At 32.3% G+C, this 18,236-nt stretch overlaps 1 protein-coding gene across 1 annotated transcript; it reads right to left on the bottom strand.

The window, feature by feature from the left end:
- Positions 1–1,353: 1,353 nt before the first annotated feature.
- On the bottom strand, positions 1,354–14,906 carry LOC127700326 (protein amalgam-like). Its single transcript, XM_052203736.1, has 8 exons — positions 14,775–14,906; positions 13,457–13,602; positions 12,424–12,643; positions 7,807–7,967; positions 6,379–6,490; positions 5,721–5,865; positions 5,230–5,375; positions 1,354–1,455 (listed from the first exon to the last, which is right to left on the bottom strand). Exons 1-8 carry the CDS (start codon positions 14,812–14,814, stop codon positions 1,373–1,375), a joined length of 1,053 nt encoding a protein of 350 aa, XP_052059696.1. The 5' UTR covers positions 14,815–14,906; the 3' UTR covers positions 1,354–1,372.
- Between the last annotated feature and the right edge of the window lie 3,330 nt (positions 14,907–18,236).

The following is an 18,236-nucleotide window of genomic DNA, read 5'->3' as shown; positions in this document are numbered from 1 at the left end:
GTTAAAATGAAACCCTAGAGAAGAAACGTAAAGGAAGTTTTACATAGTTGTAAGAGTATATAACCGAAATAGATTCAATATCAAATGCACAATAAGAAGAAAAAAAACCTCTAAAACCATCAATGATACTAATGCTAGAATAGCCGAACGGAAAACTTATTTGCTTATCCTGTCTCAAGTCTCGTATAGGCAGCGACACCCGACATTCGATTTAATCGAAGTTTAATGAAGTCAAGTTCCTAATCGAATATCGTAAATCCTTTGCCTTTTATTTTCTTTATACTTAATTTTTGTCAATTTCTTTATACTTAATTTTTGTCAAATATAGCATAAAGCGATTGGTATGCTTGGTAAAAAGACAGCTACCTCCATATTATGATTAAGAACTTTGATGAAAACTGTTTTTTGCAGTGTGCCATTGGTAAATGACGAGCAACATCCATCCATATCGCACGCTAAGCAATAAAAATCCAATAAATACAAAAAAATTTAACAATTATGAAAAATTCAAAAATACAAGCTTATATTCTAGTTAGCCTGACGCACGATTCGTCTTCACATGCTCATCGGTGCATGGTCCTCGCGGAATCAAAGAGTTGACGGCCAAATCAATGTTACAAAGTTCAAGAGCGTTGAAAACGAAAATTTAAAAAAAAGGAACAACTAATAGACAGAGTTAGATAGTTATAAAAATTGAAATAAAAACATTTCTCTTTTTATTAAAGATTAATGTTTTTTTGTTGTTTTTTTTTTTGTTGGACGATGTGGCAACGTGCGTGAAGTAAATGTATAGCTTCGCCACTTTCTTTCGTTCATATCAAAGAGTACAGAGTAGTTCGTTCATTTTTTGTTTCTAGTCTTGGGAGCAAATTTAGCTTGGGAGATAGTAAAACGGTTCCGAACTCAATACTCTTCATTTGTTTCCTCTTGCGTGTATATTTATCAGTTCTTTCTTTGACGAATTTAATTCCTTTCCGTTGAAATTGCTTGAATTCTTCAGTCTGTATAATGCTAATTCTGCAGTCTTACCAAAAATAAGCTTATTTAATGTATATTGTTGATCAATATTATATATATTGCTGGTATATTACAGAAGCTAATCACAGCAATTATAAATCAATCAATTTTGACTGGCGTTGTACCAAATAGTATGAAATATGCAAGAGTAAAACCTTTATTTAAAAAGAATAGTGCTCTTGATGTTGGTAATTATAGACCTGTCAGTAGCTTTAGCATTGTATCGAAAGTTCTTGAAAGGAGTGTTTATAACCAATTATCAGGGTTTTTAAGAAAGAACAAATTGTTATTTGAATTCAGAGTCAATCAGGTTTGAAGAGGTAAATACTCTATTGATACATGTCTTATACATTTATTAGATTATAGTAATTATAGAAATGAGTGAGGCACCACTTCTTATTATTTCTCCAGTTATATCTGGTGTTGGCTGGCTAGAATCTGCAAATAATAAAATCATCATTATGTAAAAATTGTTATCAACATATATCATTTATTATGTAAAACACAACAAAACTATCCTTATAAAGTCAAGTCTGATATCAAATGAGTCAAAATGCTATTTTGTTTTTATGTTATAAGTTCTTAAAAAAATTTCAATGCACAAACAATGTAGTATGCTTTAAAAAAAATTGACTATAATACATTTTGATGAATCTTTAAGTCTGGCTAAATGTTTTTTTTAACTATCCGAAATTAATGGCAGTAATTTTGCCATCTTTATTCAGATTGGCAGTATCTTCTTGGCCACACTTGTACAGTCTAGTCAGACTGTCTTTGGCCACACTTGTACAGTCTAGTCAGACTGTCTTTGGCCACACTTGTAGTCTAGTAAGACTGTCTTTGGCCACACCTGTACAGTCTAGTCAGACTGTTTTTGACCACACTTGTACAGTCTAGTCAGACTGTCTTTGGCCACACTTGTAAAGTCTAGTCAGACTGTCTTTGGCCACCCTTGTACAGTCTAGCCAGTCTGTCATTAGCCACACTTGTACTGTCTAGTCAGACTGTCTTTGGCCACACTTGTACAGTCTAGGCAGACTGTCTTTGGCCACACTAACTTGGAGTCTAATCAGACTGTCTTTGGCCACACCTGTGCAGTCTAGTCAGACTGTTTTTGACCGCACTTGTACAGTCTAGTCAGACTGTCTTTGGCCACACTTGTAAAATCTAGTCAGACTGTCTTTGGCCACACTTGTACAGTCTAGTCAGACTGTCTTTGGCCACACTTGTACAGTCTAGGCAGACTGTCTTTGGCCACACTAACTTGGAGTCTAATCAGACTGTCTTTGGCCACACCTGTGCAGTCTAGTCAGACTGTTTTTGACCGCACTTGTACAGTATAGTCCGACTGTCTTTGGCCACACTTGTAAAATCTAGTCAGACTGTCTTTGGCCACACTTGTACAGTCTAGTCAGACTGTCTTAGGCCACACTTGTACAGTCTAGTCAGACTGTCTTTGGCCAAACCTGTACCATCTAGTCATACTGTCTATTATATGCAACACAAAATCATACCTGCTTGTTTTATAAATATTTTCATATGTATAAAGGTGAAAGCATTTTCATAATTATAATACTGTATAAGGATATACATAATGACCTTAGTATGTTGTTACTAGCAACTTCGAAAAGCATCAAATTCATTTAGAAGGACATCTATAAAATATATTTGAAGAGGCTGGCCTGGGCTGGAGTGTATTATATTATGCTGGCCTGGGGGAGATTATTTACCGTATAATATTGTTGAAAAAATTTAGGAACATAAAATTTACATTTCATTTGCTGTAGCATTAAACTTATTTTCATATCTTAATTGCAGTAAAATTGACTCTAAATCCTTATTCACAAAAAAGTAACACAGAAGTTTCCTATTCAAAGCTTAAACTAAAAGGTGTTAGGCGATTAACCAAATTATCCTACAAACAGAGCTTAAATAAACTGTTTTTTTTTGCAACCATGAGTCCCCAAAATAACAAGAAAAAAGACCTATAGTGACAAAATTCAGACACAAAAGGCTCCTAAGAGTTTGAAACTGTAACCTAGCTAAAATATGTCTGGTATTGATGATTATTTATGTTGCTACAAGATTCAACCTATCTATTATATTTTTACAGATAATTGGTAAAAACTTGAAAATTAGTCATAAACCATCATTACAGGACAATTAGTCATAAACCATCATCACAGGACAATTAGTCATAAACCATCATCACAGGACAATAAGTCATAAACCATCATCACAGGACAATTAGTCATAAACCATCATCACAGGACAATTAGTCATAAACCATCATTACAGGACAATTAGTCATAAACCATCATTACAGGACAACTAGTCATAAACCATCATCACAGGACAATTGGACATAAACTATTATCACTGAGATATGTCTCGCCTTTTTTGTAATTTTGATAATGCAAATGTTAAATATCATTGACTTAACATTAGCAGTTCATCTTAAACTGATCTAATCACAAACTAATACATGTAAACTATGCAAAAGTTTCAAAGTAAATAGACCATGACTGAGGGGGCGGGCCAAATATTCTCCATGGAAATGAGATGTGCCAATGCTTATACAACTGAACACCAATTAACATTGGCCTACCACTAATGGTTCCCCTTGAACTGACCTAATCACAAACTTATACATGTTAACTTAGCAAAATTTTCAAAGTCTATAGACCATGACTAAGGGGACGGAGACAAATAATCTCCATGGAAATAAGATATGCCAATGCTTATACAACTACATACCAAATATCATTGACCTACCACTAGTGGTTCCCCATAAAATGACCTAATCACAAACTAATACATGTAAACTATGAAAAGTTTCAAAGTCAATAGACCTTGACTGAGGGGGCGGGGCCAAATAATCTCCATGGTAATGAGATGTGCCAATGCTAATACAACTGCATACCAAATGTCATTGACCTACCACTAGTGGTTCACCATGAACTAGACCTAATCACAAACTAATACATTGTTGACGCCGCCGCCGCCGGAAACAGCATACCTATGTTTTGATTTTTGACTCCGTCAAGGCGAGACAAAAAAACCATCATCACAGGACAATTAGTCATAAACCATCATTACAGGACAATTAGTCATAAACCATAATTACAGGACAATTAGTCATAAACCACCATTACAGGACAATTAGTCATAAACCATCATTACAGGACAATTAGTCATAAACCATCATCACAGGACAATTAGTCATAAACCATCATTACAAGAATTAGTCCTTTAAGGTGCTTATTATCCAATCGCTTCATTCAATTTTTATTGTTGGAGGAAGCCAAAGAACCAGGACTTTCAGTTGGAAAACTGACAAACCTAGTCAATAAAGATTGGAGTCAAGCACACCATGCAGGATTGGAACTCACAACCTCAGTTTTGACAAGCTAGTGATACAGTACTTAGACCACTCGGCCACCTTATTGTTGTTTATAGTTTTATACCTATGTATTAAAGTTTTCAAGATAAATAAGCAAATACTCTAAATTAGTAAAAATAGTCATCATTTAAAGGCAATTAACTCCAATAAGTTGTCATCCAATGGTTTCCCTTGTATTGGAATTTTTGTAGATCAGGTATTGCTGAACGCTTTTGATGATTATAATTTTTACCTATCTATAATAGATTTCGAGATCATAGGCAACACAGGGATCCTCATTTGTAAGGACAACTACCATAAGAAGTAACCTGAATATTTTGTGCTGAAATGGGAAAAAGATTTATCTTCACTGAACTTTTTTGCCTTTATAGGATTTTTTCTACCTATATTGGATTCAAGATGATTAATAAATTCTACCCTTTTGTTCTATTTTATGCCATGGCAGCCATGTTGGTTGACTGGCAGGAAAAAAAACCACAAACGTTATACTACATTCCCCAAGGATCATTCAGTCCAAGTTAAGTTGAAATTGGTCAAGTAGTTTTAGTAGAGATTATAAAAAAAGTTCACACCCTAGTTTGACAGCAATGGATGCCAAGTGATGGCAAAGATTTACTCATTCTACTGAATAAAGTGGTGATCTATCTGAAAAATAAAACTTCTCCAATAAACAAGAAGCACATCATTTGCATGTTATTTCCAAACATTTGAAGCACCATGATGCAAAAAACTCTCTGCTCTTTGTTCTGAACTTTTTTAAAATTTGGCAAGATATATAAAATTGAAGGTCAGTTGCCATGGTTACTTACATTTCAAATTTATATTTGCCTGTGTTGATCCCTTATTGTTTCTGGCTTGACATGTGTAAAGACCAAGTGCATTTGGATCTACACCTTTTATTGTTAGTTTGGTGGTGACTCTATTCATGGCTCCTTCTATGTACTTTATTTTAGCACTGAAAAATATAACAAAATAACTTAAATATTAAGAACAGTGTAATTTGCCTTATAACTTTACATTAAAATTTACTTCTTACTTATATTATACTCGTTGTGCTCCTTAAAACTATGTATTTTTGATAATTCTAAATTTTTTGTATAATAATAAGTCAGGATAATTAAAAGCCATCTATGCGGTATGGGTATTGCTCATTGTTGAAGGCTTTACAGTGACCTATTGGCAATCATACCACATCTTCTTATATTTATATTTAGAGCAGTTTGGTTGTAAATTTAAACACTTAGGTGTAAAAGATGTCTGTTAACCACACCAACTGAGCAGAATATTGTTTCCCATTTACCTGGATGAAACCGGGATATTTTCATGAGTCCATGTGATCTGATCTTCTGATGGCACTGGATAAGCTTCTATAACACATTCCAATGTTTTCTGGTACCCATAGGCTTGAGCTGGTTCCATTTGTCCAACCTGAATTGTTGGTTTGACTATAAATATAAAGTAGTGTGTTGTCAATGGAAATTTTACATTACATGTTTCCTGTGATATGCCATCGTATTTATGTCCAATAAATTGGTTCTCTTTGACTTATAATCTATATTTAAATAATCTGTATTAAGTAAAGATAAAAATACTTAAGTTTTTCTCTTAATTCAAAATGTTTAATCTATTTGTAATTATGTCTACCTAGCTGAAAAGTTAACAATAAGTTGTCTAATGTATAACATTTTTCTACTATTTCAAGTCAACCATTTGACACAGAAAATTCTGTATTTTTTCCTAGACTAGATATTTTTGTTAGTATATTCCACTTTTTATAACTTCAGTTTTCCAAACACAGTGATGAAGTTTCCTAATATACTGGTAATGTATGGAATATCTATCATTTTCATGCCACAGAATTAATTCATGATACAACTACCATTCTGAAGCTAAATACATACAAGTGTATATTTACAATGAGGTTTCCACAGATTTTATTTAATTCATTGTTTACTTACATACAATCCCCAAGTATACAATCCTATTGTCTTTCCCAACCATGTTCTGACAGGTACATTTGTAGTAACCTCTGTGGTCTGGTCGAGAAGTACCAATATTTAATGTGTAGCCCTGCAAATAAATTCATTTCTTAAATGATGAAATACAAAATATAACTTCTTCAAGCTATCAGAGTAACAGTCCAATATACTCAATGCAGTACTAAAATTCAACATACAGAAATGGAAATTAATTCCTACAGCTTTGCTGACCATGTTGCAAGAAAAGTAGATTAAAATTTCTGACAAAGAGGAGGGTTTGTTAAACACCATTATCTAGGCCCTGAAATTGCAAAAATAGTAAAATTCTTCAATCCTTTCAACCATTTTCTATTAATAAATAAATAGGACGATATAATTTGGACACTTCAGTGCAGAAATGTTACGTCTTGATGTCATAAACATGTAGACATTGACATATTAGACCTATAATGGCAAATTTTCAGATAGTTTTTGGCAAAACAAAACATGATTCACAATCTTATAGAAAAAGATATTGTAGCCAGATTAACAGATTTATATGAGACACATTGTACCAAATTACCTTTCTACGTAAGTATTTGGCTCATAACTCAATATAAATGACAAGATTTCAAAATGCGGCCATTTTGACAGTTATAGCAAGACGGGTGCAACATGTATAGCAGGATCTGCTTACCCTTGGTACCTTACTCTTGGTTTTTGGTGGTGTGTGTGTTGCTCAGTCTTTAGATTTCTCTGTTGTGTTTTGTGTACTGTCATTTGTCTTTTCATCGGTTTTCGTTTTTTGCCATGGCATTGTCAGTTTGTTTTCAATTTATGAGTATAAATATCCCTTTGGTATCTTTTGCCTCTCTTTTATAGCAGTAATTCATCAAATACAAGTCCCAAACAGGGGTTCAAAATGGTTATATTGTGCAGGCAAATCCTTGTTTTTTAAATATTTCTTTTGATAGAACGAACTGAATATGCAGAATAATTCATATGATTAAGAAAAATAAAAGATAGCGATCTTTTTGCAGACTATTTTAACTACAACAATAAATAAAATACTAACATCTGACAGACGAATCATGATTATGTCTAGTGAGATTAGCTAATTAAAATTCAAGGGATGAAAAAAAGTGGCTTGATCCTATCTTCTTTGAGGTGGTAGCCATACAAAACTAGTAGTATATATATGTCTAAGCCTTGTATCCACTTTACACATACATGTAAGCACTTATGGAAATGCATGCCTTTATACAAAATGATCATCTGTAATTAGTTGACCTTTTAACTTTCTTCCTACAACAAGCTTTTGTGCTTAGAAAACCAACAAATGAGAACTTCCTTATTCTATTTATATATGCATTTAATTATGCAATCAAACTGCAAATATCAGAGCATGTTAACATGATAATGCCTTACAGCATACTCTTGTCCTCCACTTGGCAGCAACCCACCAGCAACTTTTGACCATTTAACATTTGGCCTTGGCCATCCTGTACAGTTACAGGTAAGCTGGACTCGATCTCCTTCTTCTACCAGCTGGTTACTGCTGGTCAGCAAGTCCATAATCTGAGGTTTTTCTGCAAGTAGAAAACAGAAAGATGAGGTTATATGATTTCTTATGATAATATAAAAGGCCAATGAATAACAGAAACAAAGAATTATATAACATATCTTATTTTTTGCATCATTAATCAAGAAAGTTAATTATGGATCTAAAGATATGTCTATCAGTGAAAGGTAAAACGGTGCAGTATGACTTCTCTAATAGATTTAAAATTAGGTTTCATCAGTATTTATAGTAAAAGATAATGATAATATCAACAGAAAAGTTTGTATTCCAGATGACAGCAAAAAGCTCTGTTTTGAATTGAAATTAAACCCGTTGTCAGTTTTGCTGTTTAAGTTTTGGGGATATAAGCCAAAAAATGAAATTTGCTAAAAATTGACTTTTCATGGGCAATAAATCCAAAATGGATTGTCTGATTTTTCTGAAAATTCCATGGGAGATGGACCCTGACCAGTGACCTGTTTATCCTTTTATCCAGTTAGTTTTGCTATAACTACTTTAGGTTAAAACATATAAGCCAAAACAGGCATTTTAACCCCTATGTTCTATTTTTCAGCAACAACAGCCATTTTTGATGATGCATCAAATCCCTGGATACAATTATTTAACTGGATAACCTTAGGAACATTCTGGTAAAGTTTGGTCCAGTAGTTTCAAAGGAGAAGATTTTAAAAAAGTTTACAATTAAGACAAGTGAGCTTAAAATAGTACATGTATAGACCAGGGTTGGCAAAGTATTACCTGGTCAGGAAAACCGGGTGGGAAAACCCCAAGCTTTCCCGTGCTAGGAAAAAACTTCCAGAAATGGGTAAAACTGGGCAATAAGATTTTTTTTAGCTTATTTTTACACAGAATGGTAAAGACTTGCTGTAGTTTCATAGTATTATAGCTAAATATATACATTTTATACAGATAACCATTGAGAGTCATTTCTAGAGGATTGAAAATTCAATTTCTTCCTTTTCTCCAATAATTCTATGTAGGCAGAATACAAGTTTTGCACATTTTAGGATACCTTGTTAATTTCAAAGCTTTGTTTCAATAATCCAAACTTTTCAAAACATACATTTCATTACAGTGTTTAAGTGAATTGTAAATTTTAATTGTTATACAATCATATTGCTAAATAATCACCCTATGGGACATGTTATGAACATTTATAGAAATGAAAAGGTTGATATTGTTATATGAACAAATCTGTTTTATAATCTGAATAATTACTTATTAATTAGTGATGTACATATTATATATATACTGCTTAGAAAGCGATTTTAGCAATGGACAAAAATTGTTTAAAAGTAATTTTCCTTACATATAATTGTTAATTCTTATATAATAGTTATAAATATCTAAATAAAAATTGCTTTGCTGGGACCAGCTTGATACGACCGCAGAGGTCAAACCCTGAACAATTGGGACAAGTATGGACACTACATTCGAGCTTGATACAGCTCTAAATTTGGATTGTGATTAAATATTTGACACAGCATAGGTTTCTGAAACACAGAATGAATGTGGCCAAAGAGCTGAAAAATTTGAAATTGGACTTTTGCCTATTATGGTCCAATATCTTAGTGTGATTCAAAGTTGACAAAATTATTCATTCTTGTAAACAAGAGATTTTAGTAAAATTTAGATTTCTTTTATTTCAATCTTTTTCTGCAAGATAAAGTACAAAAAGATTAAAGACTCGGATTGAGTAGTTTTGAGTTGATCAATAAATCTTAGTCTCCACTTTATGCCCAACCATGCTCATAAATGTATGATTACGGTCTGTTTTTCAAATATTTTAAATAATTTTCATAAACTATAACAATGCATCACTAATTATGTACAATGTTGATCAAAGAAAATCTTAGGTAAACACTTATGGAAAAAGAATGTTATAAATCAATACAGCGGTCAGTGACTGAAAATTTAATAACAGTGTATTGTCAGGTTAACTCTTCAATCCATTTTAATCCCTGAGGTCATATTTTGACATATATGTATTAGTTTGAGATAAAAAATGCAATTTGAATGCTTTTGTTAACCTTGGGATAGTAAATTTGGTTCAAGTCAATCAAAATTTCGACTCATCACAATTCAGGAGTTGAAATGCATATATTTATATAGAACAAAATTGGGACAATGGGAAGACTTCGACTCATCCACAATTTCGAGTCAACCGAGTCGGAGACAATGAGAGTTAACTGTATATAACATTCTGCAAATTAATTAATACAGAATAAAAAACAAACCTACCACGAAGTTCGTCAAAAAATTTACCAAAAAAATGAAAAATACAATTTCCAAAATATCATTCATCATTAATACAATGTCTTTAAAAATCTATAAAACTTAAATTACCTTTATTTTTAAAAAAATCTAATAATGAAAAGTTAATTTCAACCTATATACATACATAATTTCTAAAATTAGAATATGATGCTGAATATATTTTTAACTATGAATCTACTTTCAATTTCTATTAATTATGCAAAATAATTCTGAATTTGGATTGTGATAAAATATTTGACATATAAATGTATCATAGGTTTCTGACACAGAATGAATGTGGTCTAAGAACATGAAAATTTGAAATTGGACATATACCTTTTATGGTCCAATATTCAAAATCTAAATACATGGTGAGATTCAGCATATCAAAGAACCCCAAGAATTCAATTTTTTATGAAATCAAACAAAGTTTAATTTTGGACCCTTTGGACCTCAATGTGGACCAATTTGATAAAGGATCCCAAAATCCAAAATCTGAATACGTGGTTAGATTCAGCATATCACAGAAACCCAAGAATTCAATTTTTGTTAAAAAATCAAGACTAAGTTTAATTTTGGACACTTTGGACCTTAATGTGGACCAATTTGAAAACCGGACCCAAAATCAAAAATCTAAATACATGGTTAGATTCAGCATATCATAGAACCCCAAGAACTCATTTTTTGTTAAAATCAAACCAAGCTTAATTTTGGACACTTAGGACCTAAAATAATGTGAGACAATTTGAAAACCATACCCACAATCAAAAAGTTAAATATACAGATTCAGCATCTCAAAGAACCATGAGAATTTAATTTTGGTTGAAATCAAACAAATTTGGACCCTTTGGACCTCAATGTGGACCAATTTAAAAATGGGGCCCAAAATCCAAAATCTAAATACATGGTTCGATTCAGCATATTAAAGAACCCCATGAATTCCAGACTTTAACTTAAACCCCATTGAAATTGGTCAAGAAATAAGCAATTTATACTTTAGTATTAATAGAGATCCATAGACTTATAATAAGAAATAAGAAGATGTGGTATGAGTGCCAATGAGACAACTCTCAATCCAAGTCACAATGTGTAAAGTAAACAATTATAGGTCAAAGTAATAAGCCTGTAATTCAGTTGTTTTCATTTGTTGCTGTATATCATATTTGTTTTTCGTTCATTATTTTGTACATAAATCAGGCCGTTAGTTTTCTCATTTGAATTGTTTTTACATATGTCATTTTGGGGCCTTTTATAGCTGACTATACAGTATGGGTTTTACTCATTGTTAAAGGCTGTACGGTGACCTTCAGTTGTTAATGTCTGTGTCATTTGGTCTCTTGTGGATAGTTGTCTCATTGGCAATCATACCACAGCTTCTTATTTTTTTATTTATACTCAAGTTATTTTCCAGAAACCAGAAAATCCTATTATTTTTGCCCCTATTTCCTAATCGGTTTGGGCCATGACCCATAGAAGCAATCCTAACCTTCCTTTTGAGGTATGGAACCTTGTGATTAATTTTCATAGAGATCCATACACTTATACACAAGTTATTGTCTTAAAAAAGAAAAATGCTTGTTTTTGTACCCCAATAACCGCCAAAATCAATTTCAACCTTCCTTTTCTGGTATTGAACCTTGTCCTACAATTTCATAGAGATCCATACATTTATACTAAAGTTATTGTTTGGAAACCAAATGTCTTAGGACAACGACGACGCTGAAAATGTCATAACATTATACAACTGGTCGTATAAAAAAATCAAAATTGATTTTTTTGGCTTTATACAAACATTTTGACCAATCTAGACAGAATGTCGAATTTTAAGATTGTTATTGAGAAAAGCTTTTCACATTTGTCTAATGTGTCTTCATTTACACTTCTCTTAGAGTTGCTAGAACAATACATTCTCAGATTTATACACTCTATAATAAGAGTCTCAAACAAGTGAACCTATACATGCTATAAATTAAAATACTATGTTTTGTTTTTGTAAATATCTTTAATGTATTGCATTAATGATTAATTATTGAATCCTCTTTAAAGTTCAGGTCAGTATTTCATATTGCCCAGTATTACTCTGTAAAACCCAGTATTTTTAAGTATTTCCCACTGGGCTGGGCAATACTCATAAAACCTAGGTTTTTGCCAACCCTGGTATAGACAGACAGAATTATAGAAATATTGCATATTTCAGAACACTATACCTGTAACTCTAATATATCTTTCCTCCGTTGCATATTTTTGGTGACCAATTTCTACTTGGCATATATATCTCATTTCATCAGCAATCTGTATGTTCTGGATTTTGATCCTCCATGAAATAGCGGAAGGTTGATCAATCTGATATCTATATGCATCTTTTGAATCTTGATCTTCTGAGATTTCAATATTTGTATTGTCTGGAGCTATAGCTCTCCATTCAACCTACAAGGTAAATAATTACAAGAGAGTTATTACATTTGAATACATCAGTCTTTCTTGTGCCTGTAACACTTTGCCCAACTTTTCATATTTTTTTTTACCATGATTGCAGGGTATGATGTTGATTATCCTTTGTGAGAACCTTTTTTTTTTACTTTTTTGTTTATCTTTGTTTTTACATGGCATAGATATTTTATTTTAGACAGTAGAGAAATATACCTTTTTTGTTTGCTTTTAGATGGAAGAGATATGTACATTTTTTTTAACAGCAGTGTTTTTTTTTAAATTTTACAAATACATGTATACCCTTTTTTCGATGTCAGTCATATTCACATTTTGCTTTTGGACGGCAGAAGTAAATACTTTTTGGGTTGTATTAAAATGTCAATGATATTTACATTTGTCTTTAGATGGCATACATATTTCCCTTTTTTCATTTTTGCTTTTTAGATGGCAGAGATTAGTACATGTAGTATAGAATTACACATATGAGTTTAGCAGTTATTGATGTGTAAACTGGAGTTGTTAAACTCACAAACTAAATACATGTAAATGTCTGAAGGACTTTTAAGTAAAGTTTGTGAGTCATCAGTCCTGTTTTCACAACATATATGTGGTGTTTACATAGGCTTTCAAAAGCCATTCTGCAACATGGTCTATTATGTGAAAAAAATGACAAATCACATTCAATTATTTGTAGATATTAAAATCATACAAGAATTCTTACCTTTTGTTTCTAGATGACACAGAAATTTACTTTTTGTTTTCAGACATCAGAGATATTTCCCTTTAGTTTAAGGCAGCAGAGATATTTACCTTTTTATCAGCTGGTTTATTGTGTACTACACATGTCATGAAGATATCTTTGTCTTTTGTAGCTATCATTTCCTTCCTCCCACTTACACCAATCACCATTTTTGGTGCTTCATCAATAATCGTAACATTTGGGTCAATTGCAAATGCTGTAAAATATAATTCAATTTTGATCATCATAGTAAATGTACAGTTAATAGTACATGTATATGTTGTAGACATAGTAAATGTAGTTAATAGTACATGTATATGTTGTAGACATAGTAAATGTATAGTTAATAGTACATGTATATTTTGTAGACATAGTAAATATACAGTTAATAGTACATGTATATGTTGTAGACATAGTAAATGTACAGTTAATAGTACATGTATATGTTGTAGACATAGTAAATGTTACAGTTAATAGTACATGTATATGTTGTAGACATAGTAAATGTACAGTTAATAGTACATGTATATGTTGTAGACATAGTAAATGTACAGTTAATAGTACATGTATATGTTGTAGACATAGTAAATGTTACAGTTAATAGTTACATGTATATATTGTAGATCATAGCAAAATTTAGATCAATTCTATTAAAAATATGTTAGTTAGGAGAAATAGAATATGTAGTCAACTTAACTACACAACGAGCTATTTCTTTTACTGTTTTTTTTTGGAAAGGCAATTAACAATTATGTTTTATTACAGATTTCCCAATTAAATGCAACATCTACAAGTCCACAATTTGGATGAAGCCCATACAGACAATGTTGTGCAAGCGTTGATCATGTGCTATATGACAAAATGTGATTTCGTCAATAGTTTTGCACCCAAATTATATAATGCTTTTAGGATTCTGTGTCAGTAGTAATTTTCTGATTTGGCAGCCCTAAGAATCCATTTTCAAGCCTTATCAACTCTATTCAGGAATTTTTTAACAACTCCCTCCCCTTAAACCAGTGGCTTCTATGCTTATGTACAGTACCATAAAGTCCACTTAAAGCAGGTAAGAAATTGATTCTGTACACCTGAAGCAGGTAAAAATTGATTCTGTACACCTGAAGCAGGTAAAAATTGATAACACTTTGCTTTTCAAAATCCGTATAATATTTGGAAATATATCTTCAAGACACAGAATCCCAAAAGGGATTAAATAACACCCAGATAAAATTATCAATGAAGCATTCACAATCATTGACCATTTCAATATAATATTCTGATGTGTGTTTACAAACATGATTCATTTCATTTCCGCATTTCTCCAACACCATTTTAATCTGACAGTTGAACTGTAAAATGTTTTAAAATACTATATCTTAATTAATGCATTACCACATGTAACGAAACTGATGAAAAGTACTATAATCTCCATTTCTCTCCGTGAAATTCCTAAATTGTTCTGAAGTTTTACATTATTTTCATTCTTTGATTACAAATGTCTTGATTTCCGGTTTACCTATTCCGCGCATGTACCATTTATAGTATTTATCATAAATTTAATTTTTGACAATCTAGATGTGCCAGAGAAAATTAAATCTGGAACCGTTACTCCAGTATTAAAAACCGGCAAAGACAAGATGTACCCAGAAAATTACAGAGGTATAACAGTTACTAATACTTTTTCAACAGTACTAGAAAGCCTCTTGAAAGACAGAATTGAACCAGCTCTGCTACCAAAACAAAGTAAATTACAGCGTGGTTTCACGGAAAAGGCATCATTACTAAATACAGCGGTTATTGTTACACAAACAGCAGACTGTTATAAGGAACTTTTAAGAGAACTTTTTCTACTTACCCTTGATGCCCAAAAGGCCTTTGATAAACTCAATCATGAGATACTTTTTCACAACTTATATCATGACGGTATTTCTGGTGGAATTTGCATACTTCTACGTAATTTATATAGAAATATGTCTATACAAGTGAAATGGAATAACAATCTCTCAGGTGAAGTGAAAGTAACACAAGGTGTAAGACAAGGAGCTCAATTGTCAACAGTTCTATATAAGAGATATAATAACAATATACTGGAAGCACTAGAAAGATCTGACATTGGAGCTAAAATAGGAAACATAAAAGTAATGGCCCCAACATGTGCTGATGACATAGCTGTATTGGCAGAAAACCAACATGAAGTACAAGCATTATTGGACATTGTTGAAAACTGTACAAAACGAGATCGAGTAACTATAAACCCAAATAAGTCAGATTTGGTACCGATCACTAAGTGTCAAAGTAATTTCTAAGTATACCTTGGAAAAGATGAGATAACCCAAAAGAGTGCAACAAAACATCTAGGACTGATACGAAATAGCAAAAACAAACTAAACACTGAAGATCGACTAAAACTAGCAAGAAAAACTCTATATGCTTTACTTGGACCTGGACTGCATGCAAGGAAAGGAATGTCTCCAATAGTAGCCTATAAAATATGGAAAACGTAGGAGGTAGTTGTAGACCGATTAATATTAACATTCCTAGGAAATCTCCTCCACAACAAAGAAACTTTAGAATTCAAAATTTTAGAAAGACAACTAAGCATGGCAAACGCAATGGGCAAAGTTACATTATTAAAGTTATTCAGAGATTAGAGAAATATGGTTTACCAGAAATTAAAACATTATTAGAGAATGAATTAGATACCCTGATATGGAAAAAAAATAGTAAAGAAACATATAATACACTACTGGGATGATAAGTGGCAAGAAGAGAAACAACAGAAGTCAACCTTGAAACTACTGCATATTCAGTCACATGCTATTGGAAATGCTCATCAGATTTGGAAATCTGTACCAAACTGTCACATTGAGGTGAAAAAAGCTGAAATAAAAGCCAGACTGTTAACGGAAACTTATACTTTACAAGTTAATAAAGCCAAGTTCAGTAATAACAAAGAAACAGCAAAATGTAAAATGTGCTTTAATGATACAGAAGATATAGAACATTTTTTACTGATATGCGATAGATTAGAAGACGTAAGGAAAAAACACTTGACCACTCTAAAATGTTTTATAGAAAACATCAAAAAAGGAGCGTACGAAGATCTTGAAAAAGAAGGACTTCTAATGCGACTTATTCTTGACTCTAGTTGCGAAAGTGTGAGAACATCTATTCACTTAAAACAGGACAACTATACTGACATTGAGCAAATAACTAGAACATTTTGTTATGGACTACATGTGAGGAGAACCTATCTCCTAAAAGATGAAACATAATAAGTAATAGACAATGTGTAAATAAACTTAAAACATGCCAAATGAACAAAGCTTTTAGTATACGCAATAACCAAGGGTGGTGGGATAACTGTACAGTTTAACGTAAGTTGTAAATATCTTTTTTAGACTATATCTTAAAATTTATGTATCCCTTTGGGAGTGCTCCTGAGAGAGGAGGAAATTACCAGTAACAGTAACAGAAACAGTAACAGCATGCCCATTCGTGACCAGTCAGGTAAAAACGGGTATTACTAATAACCAAAACATATCAATTTTTGACAGAACACTTATTTAAATTCGGCATAGTAGTGAGCTTTTACAGAATATAAAAATTTATACAAAACAACGATGACAATATGCACAAGTTTCTAACAAAAATAAGATCAACGACGTACATAACTCAAGCTGACTTTCTAGAAAGTTTATCATTAAAATTTAGATATAATTGTCTGACAATCTCAAACATCAGACTTGATTCAAGCTAGCGAACAATTGTAGCGAACAATTAGCCAGCGAACAATTAGGATGTATAACTAAAAACCACAATTTCACATAAGACAATCGCGTTTTTTCGAGCTAGCGAACAATTACGGAGACCAAGCGGACAATTATGAGAATATTCAAAATATTAAACAAAAACGAATAAAAAAAATTAAAACAAAAAGGATACCATAAAGATTTTGACCAATTTTATAGAGGTTGTGACAGGCAACGACTGTAAAGGTAACATAGAGGAGACATTATCGTATCTACTAAGACAAACTCCAGAATGGTTTATGTTTAAAAATCTGAAGTTAAGTTTAAAAAACTGAAATTGTAAAAACGAAAAAGGAGGAGGGGGCATACATTAAGTTGATTTTTGACCCATTTATAGAGATTGTGACGGTACACGACTGCATAGGTGATGCAGCTGAGACATTAGCGTATCTATTAAGACAAACTCCAGGATGGTTTATGTTAAAAATCTGAAGTAAGGTTGAAAAAATTGTAATTAAAAACGAAAAGGGGGGATACCTTAAGTTGATTGTTGACCTATTTATAGAGATTGTGACGGGCAACGACTGCCTATATGTGATATAGAGGAGACATTGGCGCAACGTTTAGGAAAATCTCCAGAGTGGTTTATGTTCGAAAATCTTAATTTACGGTTAAAAAACTGAAATTGTGAAATTGACAAAATGAGATTAGGGGGGTAGGGCACTAAAATAAAATTTTGGACCAATTTGAAGAGATTGTAACGGGCAACGACTATATAGGTGTTGTAGAGGGGACATTGGCGCATCGTGTAAGAAAATCTCCAGAGTGGTTTATGTTCGAAAATCTGAAGTTACGGTTAAAAAACTGAAATTGTGAAATTGACAAAATGAGATTAAGGGGGTAGGCCAATTTCAGTTAATTTTGGACATACTTCAAGAGATTGTGACGGGCAACGACTATATAGGTGTTGTAGAGGAGACAATGGCGTATCGTTTAAGAAAATCTCCAGAGTAGTTTATGGTCGAAAATCTGAAGTTACGGTTAAAAAACTGAAAATTTTCTTGTGAAATTGACAAAATGAAATTAGGGGGGTAGGGCACTC

This window comes from Mytilus californianus, unplaced genomic scaffold (assembly GCF_021869535.1).
Source record: "Mytilus californianus isolate M0D057914Y unplaced genomic scaffold, xbMytCali1.0.p SCAF_5, whole genome shotgun sequence".
NCBI lineage: Eukaryota > Metazoa > Mollusca > Bivalvia > Mytilida > Mytilidae > Mytilus > Mytilus californianus.
Note: the sequence above shows the minus strand (reverse complement) of the source record. Positions and strands in the feature narration are given on the sequence as shown.

Excerpts from the sequence above, each read along its gene's own strand:
- LOC127700326 (XM_052203736.1), bottom strand. The coding sequence starts at position 14,814 with ATGGAGATTATAGTACTTTTCATCAGTTTCGTTACATGTG. Across the intron at positions 5,866-6,378 it reads TGTATACTTGGGGATTGTAT|TCAAACCAACAATTCAGGTT; the intron begins GTAAGTAAACAA and ends TTATATTTATAG. Across the intron at positions 5,376-5,720 it reads AATATCCCGGTTTCATCCAG|TGCTAAAATAAAGTACATAG; the intron begins GTAAATGGGAAA and ends TATATTTTTCAG.